General features: G+C 46.2%; 1 protein-coding gene across 1 annotated transcript in view; it reads left to right on the plus strand.

Annotated features, from left to right (window-relative positions):
* CHD5 (chromodomain helicase DNA binding protein 5) overlaps nt 1-15,012 on the plus strand; it is a 159,031-nt gene that overhangs the window by 137,777 nt on the left and 6,242 nt on the right. The window contains exons 34-38 of the mRNA XM_069079557.1: nt 826-934; nt 1,702-1,834; nt 3,869-4,064; nt 10,345-10,508; nt 10,739-10,853. Coding sequence (XP_068935658.1) covers nt 826-934; nt 1,702-1,834; nt 3,869-4,064; nt 10,345-10,508; nt 10,739-10,853 — 717 coding nt within the window. The remainder of the gene's footprint in view (nt 1-825; nt 935-1,701; nt 1,835-3,868; nt 4,065-10,344; nt 10,509-10,738; nt 10,854-15,012) is intronic.

Genomic DNA, 15,012 nt, shown 5'->3' on the forward strand with positions numbered 1-15,012 from the left:
ACCCGAGTTCAAATCCTGCATCAGAGACTTACTAGCTGGGTGACCCTGGGCAAGTCACTTAACCTCAGTTTTCCTCAATTTCCTCACCTGTAAAATGCAGATAATAACAGCACGTATCTTACAGGGTTGTTGTGAGGATCAAATGATGCTTTGCAAATGCTAGCTATCATCATCATCATCATCATCATCATTGTCATTATTATTTTTCCCCTTGTGTGGGGAACTCCCAGTGTGGAGCTTCCCTCCACCCAAGAATATTGGCAACTCTTTTCTGACTCCTAGTCCTAGAGGGGTGCCTTGGGGACATGGAGGGGTTGAGTGGCTTGTCCAGGACACACAGTCAGTATGTGTCAAGGGTAGGACTTTTGAATCCTGTGTTCTCCTGAGGGCAAGGTTAGTCCTCTATCCACTACCCCACACTGCAAGTATTATTATCCCCATTTTACAGATGAGGAAACTGAGGCAGGCCAAATGACTAACCCATGGCAAGGTGTTAATGGCTAATAATGGCTAAGTGTGCTACCCCACCCACTCTTTTCCTCCCCCACCCCTCCCCACCCCTTCAGGTAGCCCATGGACATTGTCACAGGGGGCTCCCAGACACAATGTTTTGACCCCTTAGTAATGACTTCGATGGTGGGAACAATGGGCAGATGCTTTGGGGTGCAGGTGGTGGAAGGGTTCCAGGGTCCCTCAGATCACACACTATAGGCAGCTACCTACACTGCCTATGTTTTGGGCTGGCCTTATGTGCTTTCCTCTCCCCATGGCTGCCTTGCTTTTCTCCACCCCTCCCCTTTTCTCTCCTGTGTCTTGGTCCTTCAGAGTTGCACACACTGTGGCAGAATGAGGAGAGAGCAGCTGTGTCTTCGGGGAAGATTTATGATATTTGGCACCGGCGCCATGATTACTGGCTTCTGGCGGGCATTGTGACGTATCCTTGGTGACTGGAAGGGCAGGAGATCCTGCCCCTCCTGCAAGTGCTCCCCAGGGGGATGGCCAGGGGAGGCTGGTCATGGCAGGAGGGTGGGGAAAGAAGGAAGGAGGCGCAGTCTTTGAGGAACAACATTGACAGACTGGAAGGTATCCAGAGGAGAGAGTGATTGGGATGGCAAAGGGACATGTCTTAATGGACATGAGCTGAAAGAACTGGGGATGCTCAGCACAGAGATGAGAAGACTCAGGGAAATGGATAGCAGAAGAGGAGACTCACCCTGCTTGGCCCCAGAGTCAGGACCAGGAGGGATTCAGGGAGGTATGGAGAGGCAGATTCTGGCTTTGCATGAGGTCAAACTTCTAATAATTAGAGCTGTTCAAAAGAAGATAAAAGATTTATAGCTGGAACAGATTTCAGAGGGCATCCAGACCTACCCCTTCATTTTTCAGAGGAGGAAACCAAATCTTGGAGATTTTAAGTGTCTTGCCCAAGGCCATACAGGTTTAAGGAGTGGAGGATTTGAGTCCAGGCCCTCTGACTGCAAATTCAGAACTCTGGGCAGCCTTGGAAGGTAATTGGCCTGATGGAGGGCTCCAAGCAAGAGCTGAATGGTCAGGGGTATGGTAGAAGGGACTGATCAGGGACAGATTGGAGTCAATAGCCCCTGAGGACTTACTGATCTCTCACCAAGGTGTCCAGCTTGTTTCCTCCATGGCCAGTTACCTACTGAGTTCAGTTTCCCTTAACGTGTTTCCTGTGCTCAGACATGGCTATGCCCGCTGGCAGGACATCCAGAATGACCCACGCTACGTGATCCTGAATGAGCCCTTCAAATCTGAGATCCACAAGGGCAATTACCTGGAGATGAAAAATAAATTCCTGGCCCGAAGGTTCAAGGTTGGTCCCCCAGCATTGATGAGGGTGGTGGTATAGGAAGCCAAGGCCCAGAGAAGTTTTTTTACTTCCTGAAATTCACACAACAAAATTATGACATAGCAGAAAGATGAAAATCTAGGTGTCTTGAATTCCAGCTCAATATTTTTACTCTAGAGCTCATTCTTTCTATTCCACTAAGAAGGTAAAGGGATATATAGAAGGTGCTTAATAAGTGCTTGATTGATCAGCAAGTATTTATTGAGCACCTCTCTCACTCCAATCACTTGGATCCATCCCCTTCTCTCCACCCACATAGCCACCCTCAGAGTTCAGGTTCTCATCCCTTCTCCCTGTTTCCAGTCTCTTCCTTCTCCAATCCATTCTCCAATGGCTGCCAGGTATCTCTGAAGTCCAGTCTGACCACATCACTCTGCTGCTCAAGAATTTTCGGTGGCTTCTTATTGTCTTATGAATAACACAGCCGCTCTGCTTGCTGGTACTAACTCCCCTTTTCAGATTTAGATAACCACGCGGGTGTAATCTTGCTTGCTATGTTCTTGTTCCAGCACCTTGGCTAGCGCCACTCTCCATGCTTAGAATGTTTTTCTGCCTCTTCCAATTTTACCTTCTTTCAAGATTTAGCTTAGGTGCCTCTTCCTACATGAAACCTTCCCTTATTCCCCTCCCTTTCCTGTCTATTCTATCCATCCATAGTTAGGTCTCTCTCCCAACCAGAGTAACTTTTATTTACTTCTCTCTCTCTCTCTGTGTCTCTCTCTGTCTCTGTCTCTCTGTCTCTCTCTCTCTCTGTCTCTCTCTCTCTCTCTCTCTCTGTCTCTCTCTCTGTCTCTCTCTCTCTCTGTCTCTCTCTCTCCTCCCTCTTCCTCTCTCTCTCCCCCCTCTCTCCCTCTCTCTTCCACATCTCTGTCTCTCTCTCACACATACACACACAATTTTTAAAAATCAGACTAGTGTTTTCCATAGTGCAGGGATCTCCCAGTGAGAAAACTCCCTCTCCCAATACAGATCAATATCTGTTCAGTTTTAGAAAATTGCCCGGGGCACTGAGAGATTAGTAATTCAGCCAGGATGTATCAGAGATGGTAATCCAAGGCTTCCTATTTTGGAGGCCACATGGCTTCACTCTTCATCCTCATAGTAGACTGTAAGCACTTGGAAGGCAAGGACTCTATCAGTTTTGTTTCTCTGTATCCTCAGCACGGGATCTGAATGAATGTTTGTTAATATTGAAATACAATGATCAATAAGATCTCTATCCTTAGGAAGTATATAGTCTAGTTAGGAAATAGAATACAGGGACGCACACATGGACACACACAGAGACACACACACATAGATATAGACAGAAATTCAGACACAAGACACACATACAGACACAGACACACAAACACACAGTTCAGACATTTTTCAGATGTGTTTGACTGTTCACGATCCCATTTGGGATATTCTTGGCAGTAGTTTGTCATTTCCTTCTTCAGCTCATTTTACATATGAGGAAACGGAGGCAAACAGGGTGAAGTGACTTGCTCACGGTCACACAGCTAGGAAATATCGAAGGCTAGGAAGAAGAGTCTTCTTCACTTCAGCCATGGCGTTCTATCCACTGTGCCACCTAGCTGCCCCTTCCACAAACACACACAAACATCCTCCATAGACACCCACCCACACGGAGTTCACTAATAGTCTATTAGACCATACCAAGTGCACAATGAAAGGTACAAGCCACAGGTTCCATGAGAGGTCAAGGAAGGGAAAGGTCACTGTTGCCTGGAGCAATCAGGGAAGATTTCTTGGAGAACATGGGGATTGAGCTGAGCCTTGAAGGCTGAAGGATGGTGTTGTGACATCTTGCTTTGAGTCAGGGAGTAGAAGAAAACGGAAGTGGCATGATTCTCTGCCTCAAATTTCTTTCTCTCCTGTTCCAGCCTGGTCAAGTTTGCTGGGCAGATGGGGGAGACTAGGGTTACTGGGGAGAGGTGAAGGGGGAACTCAAGGAGGGATCTTGTATTCACCCCCACCCCCATCTCATTGCAGCTGCTAGAGCAGGCCCTGGTGATTGAGGAGCAGCTAAGGAGGGCTGCATACCTCAACATGACCCAAGACCCCAACCATCCAGCCATGGCCTTGAACGCCCGTCTGGCAGAAGTGGAATGCCTTGCTGAGAGCCACCAGCACCTGTCCAAGGAGTCCCTGGCTGGGAACAAGCCTGCCAATGCTGTTCTCCATAAGGGTGAGTGGCCTACCCCAATCTTTGTTTCCAGACAGATTGTTAGTTTATAGGGAGTGCCTGGTGAAGAAATGCCCTCCATTGATGTAGATTAGTACCTTAAGACATTTCCTTAAGAAATTAACATTGAGAGGTTAAGTTTGTTTTGTTTTGTTTTTTAATAGCTAGTTGACACAGTTGATAGATGCTGGGCCTGGAGTCAAAAATACTTGAATTCAGGGCAGCTAGGTGGCATAGTGAATAGAGCACTGGCCCTGGAGTCAAGAGGACCTGAGTTCAGATCCAGCCTCAGACACTTAACACTTACTAGCTGTGTAACCTTGGGCAAGTCACTTAACTCCAATGCCCTGCCTTCCCCCTCCAAAAAAAGCAAGAAATACCCGAATTCAAACCTATCCTCAGACACTTCCTAGTTATGTGACCCTGGGCAACTTAATCTTTTTCTGCCTCAGTTTTCTCATATGGAAAATAATAGCATTTTCCTCCCTTGTTGTGAGGATCAAATGCGCTGATATTTGTAAGGTGCTTTGTCTTAAAGCATTTTATTATTGCTAGCAATTATATGTATGCTGGGTTTTAAAAAATGGATTTCTTTTTAAATCATGTATATTTTCCCATGTACCTCTTCCCCCTTACCTTCCCAGAATGCTGTTTCTTATAATAAAAGAAGAAAAAGTAGGGGGAAAAACCCAATTCAGCAGAGTTAATTGGCATATCAAAAAAGTCTGACATTTTATGTAGTGTTCTAAATCCATAGCCCTACTCCCCCTCGCAAAGAAGTGGGGTGTGGAGCACCTCCTCGTATCTCTTTTTCTGGGCCAGGTTTCATCAAAACTGAAGCTTTGCTTTAGAACTGAAAGGGACCTTAGAGGCCATCTAGTCCAACCCCCTAATTTTACACGAGGAAGCAGGGGCCCAAAGAATTGAAGTAATTTGCCAAGAGTTAGGCAGCTAGCAAGTGTCTGAGACAGGGATTTGAATCAAGGGCTTCCCAAATCCTCTACACTGTGCTGCCTCTTGGGTAGAATCAGGAACAATGGGTACAGACTATAAGGAGGCAAATTTAGCATTGGTATCAAGAAGTCTTGCTAACAATGAGAGCTGTCCTGAAGTAGAAAGGAATGGGGGGTTGTGCCTTGAGAGGTGGGAGGCTCTCCATCACTTAATGTCTTCAAGTGGAGCCTGGATAGAAAAGGAGCAGGTTGGGCTCTATGACTCCTGAGGTCCCTTGTAGCATCTGTAGATGCTTTGAATCCTAACTATAGCCCTATGATGCCTGCTTTGATACAGAAACAAGATGGCTTAACTGCTGAAGAGGGAATGCTGGTTTGAAGGTGGATTGGACTAGAGAAGAGGTTTCTTTACCCGGGCTCCAGGAATTTTTTTAAAAAGTGGGATGACTATTTCATTATGATTGGTTTGCTTTGTAATCTGCTGTATCCTATTTTATGCATTTTATAAAAAACACTCTATGGAGGAGGGGATCATAGGCTTCACCAGATTGCCCAAGGGTATCCACCATACCACAAAGGTTAAAAATGTTTGGGTTGAGTGGTCATTGAGTTCTTTCTCAGTTATGAGCTATGATGAGATGAGCTCCAGCCCTGAATGGAGGGTGGGATTGGATGGAGGTTCATGGGAGAGGGAGAAGGGTGGGTGACTGTCCTGGGCTTTGGGGGGCTGACTTTTTGGTGCAACCTTCTCAGATTCTCTCAACCCCATCCCCTCAAACACCTTCACCCCTAACTCAAAAGAAAAAGGTGTTAGAGGACCAAATAAAGGGAATTTCCTCTAGACTCCATTGTGTCTCGAAGCATTTATTAAGCCTCCCCTATGTGCCAGATCCTATTCTAAGTGTTGGGTGCTCGAGGCCATTCTAGTACTTATCACCTGCAGGACCTTGGGCTTCACTTTCCTCATCTGGAAAATGAGATGGTTGGATCAGATGGTTACTATAGTCCTCTTACTGCTCTAAATCTATGTGCCTATAATTACTCTATAATTTGATAGTTCTCAGGAAGATCTGAATTCAAATCTGACCTCAGGCACTTACTAGTTGTATGATCCTGGTCAAGTCAGTTTCTTCATCTATAAAATGTGGATATTTATACAGTAGGATATTTATAGCACCTAAGGGTTGCTGTGATGATCAAATGAGATAATAATTGTAAAGTACTTAGCCTGGCACATAGTAGGGGCTATATAAATGCTCATTCCTTCCTTTCCCCCTTCTTTGAAAAATGCCCTCCATAGATGCCAAGCTATATAATTTTAATTTTTCGACCCAACATTTGATTTCATTGATAGAAGTTTCCACTGGGGAAATTCCCTCTACCAATGCAGGGCATAGGATCATTGATTGAGAACTGAAAGGGACCTGCAAGTCCATTTAGTCTGGCCCCTTGATTTGAAAAATGAGGAAATTGAGCCCCATGGAAGTGAAATGACTTGTCCAAAGCCACACTGTTGGCAAACGTCAGAAGTAGAATTTGAATCCATGCCTACCAGGCTCCCAAGTGCCATTCTTTATCTCAGTGCTTAGTACTGGGACTGGCATATAGTAGATACTTAATAATAAATGCTAGTTGACTGGCCGACTTTATCCACTGTACCACCTAGAGAGTCACAAGTTACAAAGGAACAGAATAAGTCTGACTAGCCTAAGGACATTTTACTAGCACACTCCACCTCCCCAGAGGGCCAGATCTAATGTGAGTCAGACAATAAGCATTTCTTAAGTGCCTACTGTGTTCTAGGCACTATGTTAAGCACTGGGGATACAAAAGAGGCAAAAGCAGCCCCTGACCTCAAGGAGTTCACAGTCCAATGAGGGAGACAACATGTATATAAATATGTACAGACAGGTTATACACAGGACAAATGGGAAATAAATATGAGAAAGGCTGGGAAACTATAATTAGGAGGGATTAGAAAAAGCTTCTTGAAGAAGATAGGATTTTAATTGAGACTTGTAGGAAGCAAGGAGGTGGAGATGAGAAGGTATAGGGGACAACTAGAAAAAATACCCCCACTAAGAGATTAGTGTCTTTTTGTGGAAGAGCCAGGAGGTGTCACTGGATCAGAGTATGTGTTGGGTAGTAAGGTGTAAGAAGACTGGAAAGGTAGGAGGGGGGCAGGTTATGAAGGGCTTTGAATGTCAACCAGAACACTTTGTATTTGCTCCTGGAGGCAATAGGGAGTCACTGGAGTTTATTGAGTTAGGGGGCAGGGTGATAACTGCTTTAGGAAAATCACTTTGGTGACTGAATGGAGGATGGACTGGAGTAGGGAGAGATTTGAGGCAGGCAGACCCCCAGCAGCTATTGCAATACTCCAGATGTGAGGTGATGAGGGTCAGCACCAGAGTGATGGCAGTATCAGAGGAGAGAAGGGAGCATATTGGAGAGATACAGCAAAGGTGATATTGAAAGGAGGTGCTGCAGAGGTGAAGAGGTGACATTGAGGAGATGGTCTAGAGGTGAAATTGACAGAAGGTGGTTCAGAGGTGAAATTGACAGGAGATGGTTCAGAGGTGAGATTGACAGATGTTGCAGAGGTGACATTGAGGAGATGGTCTAGAGGTGAAATCGACAGAAGGTGGTTCAGAGGTGAAATTGACAGGAGATGTTGCAGAGGTGAAATTGACAGGCCTTGGCAATAACTTGTATATGGGGATGGTGGTGAGAGAGAGTGAGGAATCCAGGCTGACTTCCAGGTTGGGAGCCTGGGTAACTGGGAAGATGTTGTCCTTGACAGTAAGAGAGAATTTGGGAGGTGGGGAGGGTTTAGGAGAAAGATAATGAGTTCAGTTTTGGACATGTTGAGTTTAAGATGTCTACTGGAAATTCAGTTCAGGATGTTGGAAAGGCATTTGGAGACTTGAGACTGGAAATCAGAGAAGTTAGAGCAGGGTAGTGAAATCTGAGAATCATCAGCATAGAGACAATAATTAAATCCACAGGAGCTGATGAGATCACCAAATGAAGTAGTATAGAGGGAGAAGAGAAGAGGGCACAGGACAGAACCCTGAGGGATACCTACAGTTAGAGGGCGTCACCTGAATGAGGATCCAACAAAAGAGACTAAGAAGGATCGGTCTGATAGGCAGGAGGAGAACCAGGAGAGAGGGGTGTCCTGAAAACCTAGAGAGAAGAGAGTATCAAGGAGAAGAAGGTGATCAACAGTGTCAAAGGCTGCAGAGAGTTCAAGAAGAATGAGGATTGGGAAAAGGTCATTGGATTTGGCAACTAAGAGATCGTTGGTAACTTTGGAGAGAGCGCTTTCCATGGAATGAGATCGGAAGCCTGATTATAAGGGGTTAAGAAGAGAGTAAGAGGAGAGAAAGTGGAGGCACTCATTGTAGGTGACTTTCTCAAGACGTTTAACCACAAAGGGCAGAAGAGCTATATTTAGGATGATAGGAGGGATGGAAGGGTCAAGGGAGGTTTTCTTGAGAATAGGTGAGACATGGGCATATTTGTAGGGAATGAGCCAGTAGACATGGAGAGACTGAAGATGAGAGAGTGGGGATTACAGAAGGGGCAGTCCATTGAAGGAGATGGGATGGAATGTAATCTCTTGTGCCCAGTAGAGGGGTTTGTCTTGGTAAGGAGTAAGGCTATCTCTTTGTATAAGACAGGGGTGAAGGAAGTGATATTGATAGAAGGCATCTGACTGATACAAGATGAAGAAGAGAGGAGAAGAGTCTCATAGCAACTGCTCTCAATCTTTTTTTCCTGTAAAATATGAGGCAAGATTCTCAGCTGAGAGAGCTGGGGGAAGGGAAGCCATGGGAGGTTTGAAGAGGGATGAAAAGGTTTGGAAGAGCTGCTATGGAGAGTGGAAGAATGAGTTGATAAGGGTGGTATAGTAGGATTGCCCATTTCAGTTTAAAACATGAATCTGTAGTGGACTCAGTCAGAATGGTTGCTTGATTTTCTCTACAGCTGTTCAAATGATATATGTGTAGGTGGTGGATAGTGGGAGTTATTCAAGGCTAAAGTTTGGCAAAGTGCAACTGGTGATATGATAAGGAGGTCAGAAACTCAAGAAATGAGGTCAGTGTGGAGTTCAGTGGGTTCACCAAGGGGTCAAGATGAGAAGAAGAGAGCAAGTGGCCTGTGCCCAGGAACTGGCCTAGGAGAGAAATGAAGTATGGAGAGACGGGTGCAAATGAAGGGTAGGGTTTGGTAAAGGAAGGCAGAGGGAGAGGTGAAAAGCCAGTAGATTATGGTCAGATAAGGAGATTTCAGAATTCTTGGAATATGAAAGGTGGTACATTGGTGTGTGATGGCAAGATCAAGGGTGTGATTGTCTTTGTGTGCAGCTGAAGTGGGGTGGAGTAGTAGCTCATGGGAAATGAGTAGATTGAGGAACTGAGTGGTTAGCTTGTTTGAGGGAGAGTCAATATGTGTGTTGAAGTCACTTAGTATGAAGGAAGGAATTGGGGAAGGGAGAAAAATTGTGAGTCATGTATCAAACTCATTAAGGAAGGAAAGGGAGTGATCTGAAGGTCTATAGATAACAGCTACCAGGATTTTGATTGGGTGTTAGTTATGAATTGCTTGAACCTCAGAAGAGGAGTTTACTGAGTGATGGAGGTAGGGGAAGACAGGAAGACAAAGTAGCAATGGAGAACAACTCCCTCCTCCTTGACCAGTGAATCTGGGGAATGAGTAAAAATACAGGCAGTACTGGAAATGGTGGCCAGGGAGACTGTTGTTAGAGGGGAATGAGATCTTAGTGATTGCTAAAAGATGGAAGGAGTGGGAGAGGAAATGATTTAAGATAAAGCGAGTTTATTGCCTATGGAACAGGCATTTCAGAGGGCACAGTGAAAGAGCTGGGTAGTGTCTGAATAGGATCTTGCAGTGGGAAGATTGAGGGGGATGTGAATAAAGAATTGGGTGGTGAAGGATGGGGAATAAGGTTTGCAAGGTGATCTGCGGGGGTCAGAAACATCGAGGTGTGTAGGGTATGACCAGGTGTGAGTTTTCCCATCATCGAGAGGAAGGCTTGACTCCTCAGAGGAGGTTGGTGATGAGGCAGGACACAGGCTCGGCACGGGATGGAAGGCTCATGGTCAGATGGGAGGCCCCTTTTCACTCTTCTTCCCTCTGAAGGTACAGCAGGAGATGGAGGTTGGACCTACATGGCAGCAGATGGAAGTTCTACTGCCCACTTTGCCCTGCAGTGTCACTTGGCCCAGGGGAGGGATTGGCATCTGGAGGCAGAAGGGAGGCTAGGATTGTGGTAGTGGGTTGAGGGCCCTTCTATCTTGCAGTACTGAACCAGCTGGAGGAACTTTTGAGTGACATGAAGGCTGATGTAACCCGCCTGCCCTCCATGTTGTCCCGGATCCCGCCCGTGGCTGCTCGTCTGCAGATGTCTGAACGCAGCATCCTGAGCCGCCTGACAAACCGTGCCGGAGACCCCACCGTCCAGCAGGTCAGGCTGGCCCACCTGGGCCTGGAACCTTCCCCCAGGGCTCTGAGCCCCCAGTATTCTTAACAGATGCTCCATCCAGGGGACTCTGCCGGGGGCCTTTCCCCTCCCTCTCTCTGGTTGTTCCCACCCCCTCTAGCGCTGGGATCCACCAGGCTAAGCTGGCTGCAGGGTGAGGTTCTGGGTGGAGAAAGGAGAGAGGCAGCATTGAAACCTCAGTCCTCACCCTCCAGGGTTCTTTCGGCTCCTCCCAGATGTACAACAACAACTTTGGGCCAAACTTCCGGGCTCCTGGACCAGGCGGGATTGTCAACTACAGCCAGATGCCCCTCGGCCCCTATGTGACTGGTAGGTTGGACGTATCTAGCCCATCCTAATGGAGAATTGTTAAGCGGCAAATTTCAGGGGACCACAAACGAAACCAAAGGACAGTAGGCAAGCCAGATGTTTTCTTTCTTAATAGATATTTAGCCGTTTTCAAGATTTTCCTCTGTTGCAGTTCTCATTTCCAACTGAGGTAAGGTGACCCTTATTTCTCTCTGCTAACCACATTCTATGGTTCCATCCTTCAGGGGTTATTTTTTTTAGGTCTTCCATCTAAAGGGACAGCCAGCTGTGCTCCAGGTTGAGTTAAAGAGGCAAGGTGATCTAGAATATTTTTCATCATCATTAAAGTTCGAAGGAAATCTAGGGGTCATCTGATCGAATGTCCTCATTTTTCAGATGAGGAAACTGAGTCCCAGAGATTTGTTCAAGGTCACAGGGAGTAAATGGCAGAGCTGAGATTCAAATTCAGGTGACAGGCTCTTAGATTTAGAGTTGCGGGGGACCTCAGAAGTGATCCTGTCCAGTGCCCTTATTTTACAGAGGAGGAAACTGAGGCCTATGGAGGTTAAGTGACTTGTGCAGAGGAAAGGACAAGAATCAGAATTTGAACTAGGGTCCTCTGATCTCAAAAGAAGCAATCTTTTGACTATCTCATACTGCTTCAATGTTCTATCCTTGTGTGAGTCCCCCCCCGTCCCCCAAGAATCTGTGTCCCACTGTAACTGCCCTCAGCCTCCTCCTCTTTCCTCAACCTCCCCCCCTCCCCTTTATTACCTAGTGGATCTTTTTTTCAAGGATCTTAAGCTTGAGATCTCCAGTCTCTAGTGCTATCTAGGCAGGACTAAAAACATTCGAGCAGTAAAGGTCACATTCTCAATATTGCCCTGGTTTGCTGAGATCTTTGTACCTCACATAAGAAAAAGGCAGATGTGGAACCAGACTGGCCACACCTGTTGCAGGAAGGATGGCAGGGCTTCCCCTAGGTCAGCTCTCCAAGGTAGTCCTGAGTCTTCAAGGCACTGGCTCCTTGTGGGATCCATTGAGTCTCTAAGGTCCCATGAGGTAGGAGTTAGCTTAGGAAGACAATTTTCTCTTCATCTACCCCTTGCCCAACCCCACTCAGCCTGGTGATCAGCATTTATTAAGCACTATATGTGTAGAATCCTGTCCAGGCTCTGCTAACTTAAAAAAAAAATTAAAACATAAAACAATTATATTCAACTGGATAGAGATCTAGTTTTGGAGCCATGAGGAACTGGGATCAAGTCCTGCCTTTGACATATACTGGCTGTGTGATCCTGGGTAGTAATTTACCTCCTCAGTGCCCTCAAGCAATTCTCTAAAGACCATAAGCTGTGCATTAGTAGAAGGGGTTTCCTTATTTGGGAGTTCCCTATGTCAGGGACATCACAGGTCCAGTGTTTGTTCCCATTCAGCAGACTTTTATAAAGCTTCCATACCCAATATCTAGCACAGTGGCTGGCACAGGGTAGTCACTTAAATACTAGTTGATGATCCCATTTATTTATTTATTTGTTTTTGCAGGGGGGAAGGCAGAGCAATTGGGGTTAAGTGACTTGCCCAAGGTCACACGGCTAGTAAGTGTTAAGTGTCTGAGGCCAGATTTGTACTCAGGTCCTCCTGACTCCAGAGCCAGCGCTGTATCCACTGTACCACCTAGCTGCCCTGTTCTGCTTCAGTCTTTGTTTTTTTTTTTTGTTTGTTTTTTTGTCACCCCCGATGATCCCATTTATATCAACCTGTTAGCAAACATTTATTAAGTGCTTCTGTGTACTGGCCATTGTACTGGGCAGTGGGACATAATTAAAGTCTTTGCCCTTACCTAGCCATCCTGACTACATATCCTTCACATCCCGAATCCCCATTTCTTCCTCTTTTACATTACCTTATCTTGAAACTTCTCCCAATGTCTCCTCCATACCCCACCACTTCCTTCCTGTGTGACTTTGTCCCATCACCTTTCTTGGCCTTAGTCTCCTCATCTGTGGAATAGACTAGCTGATAACAACAATACCAATAGCTAGCAGCATTATGGCACTTTAAGATTTGAACATTTCTCCCCATTTGATGCCTCCAGGGTCCTACCAAACTTTCTGTCTAGGAGTCTAGAACCTTACTTTCTTTGTTTCCTTCTCTAGACTTTTATCGTGGCTGCACTGGCATCTGAGGTCTTGTTTTGGCCTCGGGTACGTAGCCAGGTTGGGACTTTGCTGAACTAGGTCTTGGCCTGCTAAGATCTGAGCCAAGATGGTACTCATTAGGTGGGGGTACTGACCTCTTGCTCTATTCAGTTTTGCAGTCCATGGGTGAGGATACCTGGGAAAGTGATTCACGAGAGGGTCCTCTGGTGCCCAGCCAGGATATAGCAGTCAAGGATTACTCAAGCTCAGTGTTGGCCTTTGAGCTGGATGGCCAGATGGGCACAGAGATAGGAAGGACAGCAGTGCCACAGATTAGGAGCTGGAGGGAAAGCCAGATCCTTAATGATAGACCAAGTCGAGCTCTCATCAGGTGCTGTTGTGTTGACACACATTTCTGGGGGAGCACTGAATGAAGTAGTTAAGTAACCAACCAGCTGGTGGGTTTGTTTGTGACTCCGTGTGCCTGTTTCTGTTCATCTCTGTGTTGAAATGCAATCTGTCAAAAATCCATCACTGCTCGTTTAGACTCATATTTTGTCTCCAATTCATCCATGTGGATGGGGGCTCGCACTGTGTGACTTCATTTCGTCTCTCACTCCACCCAAACCCACCATGGATTCTGGGAGAGTTAAATTCTATGGAGAAAGGTGGATGCCTGCAGACCCTGTGGGAGGGAGGGATGGGTGGTGGGTGGAGGTGGGGTGGGGATAGCTGGGAGCCATCCCCCAGCTTGGAGGGAGCAGAGCTCACATTGGCCTCTTTCCTTTCTGGACTTCCATGTTTGTCAAGCCTGGGTCTCTCCAATGGAGCATTGTGTCATGGCTGGAATCAAGACAGTTGAGTTCTGGGGTGGCTAGGTGGCTCAGTGGATAGAGCACTGGCCCTGGAGCCAGGAGGATCTGAGTTCAAATTTGGCCTCAGACACTTAACACTTACTAGCTGTGTGACCTCGGGCAAGTCACCTAACCCCAACTGCCCTCCAAAAAAGGCAATAAAAAAAGACAGTTGAGTTAAAATCTTGCCTCTGACACTTTGAGACCTGTGTGACTCTAGGAAAGGCCCTTAATCTTTCTGAGCTTCAGTTCTCTCATCTAGAAAATGGGGATAATAATGCCTGTAAAATCCCTCCTGAGACTTGTGAGCTCTGTGATCCAGTACTGACCCCTAATCTCTCTGAACTCATCTAGAAAATGGTCCTAATAGAGGAATGCTATAAGGCTCCAATGAAATAATGTAGGTAAAGTACTTTCAGTGTCAGTTATTATTGTGGAGTTGGGCTCAGGGGCACCTCCATTGGCTCACTTTCTGCCCAGAAATAGCTGAGGGAAGTCAGGGGTAATCCTCCTCCTTCTTCCTTCCTCTTCCTGAGTGATAAAGCTCTGGGAAGAACAGAGTCCCAGGCTCTGGGTCCAGTGCACTTTTGGGCCGGTCTTCTTTCTGTTACATAGTGATTTAAGGTTTTCCAAAGAGTTTACACCCATGATTTCATTTGATCCTCACTTAGTCCTGTGGACCCTTGCAAATATTCCACACTCCTTATACCCTCCCCCCCACCCCCCAACAAACAGTTAAGAGATGTGGAAGTGCTTTACCCATCTTCACTCAGCTAAAAAAGGGTGGGGGTAGGATTTGAATTCAGCCCTTATGCATCTAGGTGTGGTGCTCTTTTTCCAGATCACTCTCCTGCTTCTGTAAGCTTTAGCTCTTCTTTGGCTAGAGGAGAGACACTGGGGGCCATCCAGCTGTCCAGAGTAAGGGGCAGCTATAGGAACCTTTGTTGGAATCTTGGAAGAGGTCACGTGAGAGGGATATCCTGGCTCTTGGGGCATTGGACAGTCCTTGTGACCTGGGTGTCTGAAGCCTGAATAATGCTCTCTAAGGCTTTTTTTTAAGTCAGGGTTTTATCTCTCTCTCTCTCTCTCTCCCCTCTCCATCCATATGTAGCCACTTATTTGTCTATCTATACTCATTTATCTATCTATCTATCTATCTATCTATCTATCTATCTATCTATCTAT

Source organism: Petaurus breviceps, unplaced genomic scaffold (genome assembly GCF_028583685.1).
Source record: "Petaurus breviceps papuanus isolate PSGF00001 unplaced genomic scaffold, PetGlider_PUasm1.0 91041, whole genome shotgun sequence".
Classification (NCBI taxonomy): domain Eukaryota; kingdom Metazoa; phylum Chordata; class Mammalia; order Diprotodontia; family Petauridae; genus Petaurus; species Petaurus breviceps.